Raw genomic sequence first — 2844 nt, forward strand, 5'->3', positions numbered from 1 at the left:
CGGTGCCTGGGGCAGTCTGGGGGCGGTGCCTGGGGCAGTCTGGGGGCGGTGCCTGCGGCAGCGGGGTCTCTAGCCTACGGGGGAAACGCTGCTGGCCTGGGCAGTGGGAGAAGGACACGTGAGGGGCGCTGGGTTTTGTGTCCTGCCTCTCCCTCCCTGCAGACCAAGTGGTGGCCTCTCCCGGGGGCTTGCTCAGGGCTGGAGCCAGGGTCTGGCTGGGCCCCGTTTCCCTCCAAGGATGGGTGCGGCCTACCCTGCCGTACAGCCGCGCCCACCGCGCAGACAGCACATGCTTGCAGAGCCGGGAGGGGCCCCCGCAGCTCCTCCGCCCGGTGGTGGTGTTGATAATCTCCAGGTCCACGCTGCCCACGACCCAGTTCACGCTGAAGGGGGGCGACTTCCCCGGCTGGCGCGCCTCGGCGTCACTCACGCCTGTCAGGGGAGATGGGGAAAGGCGGCGTTAACATTCCTGGCCCCACACGGGGCTCCCCCCAGGGCAGCTGCGGGGAAACGGAGCCTGTGTGCGAGCGGGAGGAGATATTCCCACGCACACCCTCCTCCCTTTTCATCCTCAGGACTGGCCAGTTCACGTGTCACCCGCAGGGTGGAGGCTGCAAATCGGGCAGGACCGTGGTGGCCGCCTCAGGTCCACGGCATTGCTGCGCCTGCATCAACCTTCCGATCGAAAAGATTTTAATAGTCTGGCGATAATAAAGCTCCGTCCAGACTCCCTCCCTTTCTATAAATATTTGTGGAGTGAATGAATGAGCAGAGCCACGTGGAAGTGATCTGAGAGCGTGTTTATGGGCACCTCTGTAGGCCCAGCTCTGCTGGAGGCTAAACACTGGGGCTCGTAACCAGCAGGCAGCTCCCTGGCACCCTCGGGCTTACAGTTTAGCTGATGAGAAAAACAAAACAAAACAACAATAAAAACAAGACAGAAACGAGTGTAGGATCAGTTGATCTGCAATGTGATCCCGAAACAGCACTGGCTACAGAATGTTTGAGACTCAGTGCGAAGTGGAAATATGGGGCCTTTTGTTAGAAAGTTGCGAAGAATTTCTAGAGGACAGTGGAGCATTAAACCAAGCGCGGGTTTGTCTGAGCTCAGGTGCCTGTGTGAGCTGCAGGGCTGCACGCCTACAATGCTGGTCCTGTCCAGAGAGAGCCGGCGTCTTCAGGGAAGTCCTGGTTTCAAATGTGTTGCCCCTTGTGTGCTTGGATTTTAACCTGGACCACACAGTCCTTGCAGCCCGGCTCACCCTGCAGAGGGGTGTTGAGGGGTCTCCACTCTGGGGCGGCAGCTGCTTTGCAGCTGGAGGTGGGGCACTTTCTGGCTTCCAACTGTGGCCCCAGCCCTAACTCCTTGAGGTGCTCCTGTGCTGATTAGGGCTTCTGGAGATGCTGCCACGAGATGTCTGGAAACCCCAGGGGGCACCTACCGAGACCTTGCCCTGTGACGGCCTGAGGATTCCAACACATGAGATTTAGGTGCAGCTGAGCCCCCCCCCTCCCCAGTTCATTGTCTCTTTCAGTCCCTTCTGAAGGCTGCATTTGGCAATGTGACCCTCGGGGTGGGGAAGGCATCAGAGGAATACAGGCTGCGGGAGGCCAGAGGCAGCGCCCCAGAGACATAGTCCGATGCTTCCCACACCCAGGGCTTCCTCATGGCCCCGGCATGGTAGACGTGGCCCTCAGACATCCATGGGCAGTGCGGGGAGGTACGTGCTGTTTGGCCCTGTCTCTGCTCAGAGTCTCACAGGAAGACACGTGGTTCACACAAAAGTGAGTCGGCAGGGAGTCCAGGCTCCCGCTCACAGCAGTGGCGTTGAGAGTCTTGGTTTGTAACCTAGGATCCCTTGCTCCATTCATTCCACCTGAATCTCCCACCTCCCGTGGCACCTGCAGGACCTCCTACCCGATGCGTTCCCCAAGCCCAGCTGGCTGGGCATCTCCTTCTCATTCATGTCTCCTCACAAGTCAGCTCTGCCTCTCCAGCCCTGCCTGCCTTCCTGGCCTGCTGTCCTGCGGTGCTCGGAGGGGAGCGGGGCCCCTGAGCTCTTGGGGGCCCATCATGCATCACGCAAGACAGCAGTGCCTGCAGAGAAGAACTTGGCGTCTTGGCCAGGGTATTGCATCCAGGCCACCCAAGTGCCTCCTCAGGTCCCCGGGAAGCCACCGGCTATTGGTAGAGAGGCCCAGGTGTCAGGATTCGTCTGAGAGCAAAGACCTGGTGGGCTGAGCATGGTGCGAGTGGGTTCCGGCCGTAGCAGACTCCCGAGGAAGCTGTCCCCATGTCATGTGGCAGCACAGCTCACGACACCTTCCTGGAACCTGGCTTCATTTAAATTCAGGGGAAGACCCACTCACTACTGAGCTGCACAGCCACAGACCCCAGATCCTCTGCTGCTCTCAGCTTCATCCACAAACCTGAGCTCTGTGGACAGACCGAGCAGATGTCCCACCCCACCCACCTCGAAAGTGACCTGGTGAGCTTCTGCCGGCCTCGGATGGGCAGTGTGGGACACCAAGTGAATCCCGTTCACGTCAGCTCTTCCTTTTTCCTTCAAGTGATCCATGGTGGCAGCTGCCACTGAGAGCCAGGAGGGACAATCTGGTCTGTTGGCCGCTGTGGCCGTCCTACTGGGCAGGGGCCGCCTGGGCAGGAGGAGCCAGCCGCCAAGGTCAGGGATGACCAGGAACTGGGAGAGGCAGTCACTGCCCTGATCTGCGTGCGCTGGGTGGCCTCCCCTCCCCTTCCCGCTCCCATCACCAGGCGGCCTCCCCTCCCCCTCCCACTCGCATCACCAGGTGGCCTCCCCTCCTTCTCCTGCTCCCATCCCT

General features: G+C 60.5%; 1 protein-coding gene across 1 annotated transcript in view; it reads right to left on the reverse strand.

Moving 5' to 3' along the window:
- ADARB2 (adenosine deaminase, RNA-specific, B2 (non-functional)) overlaps window positions 1–2844 on the reverse strand; it is a 195154-nt gene that overhangs the window by 6907 nt on the left and 185403 nt on the right. The window contains exon 9 of the mRNA XM_011991567.1: window positions 254–432. Coding sequence (XP_011846957.1) covers window positions 254–432 — 179 coding nt within the window. The remainder of the gene's footprint in view (window positions 1–253; window positions 433–2844) is intronic.

This window comes from Mandrillus leucophaeus, unplaced genomic scaffold, assembly GCF_000951045.1.
Source record: "Mandrillus leucophaeus isolate KB7577 unplaced genomic scaffold, Mleu.le_1.0 Scaffold399, whole genome shotgun sequence".
NCBI lineage: Eukaryota > Metazoa > Chordata > Mammalia > Primates > Cercopithecidae > Mandrillus > Mandrillus leucophaeus.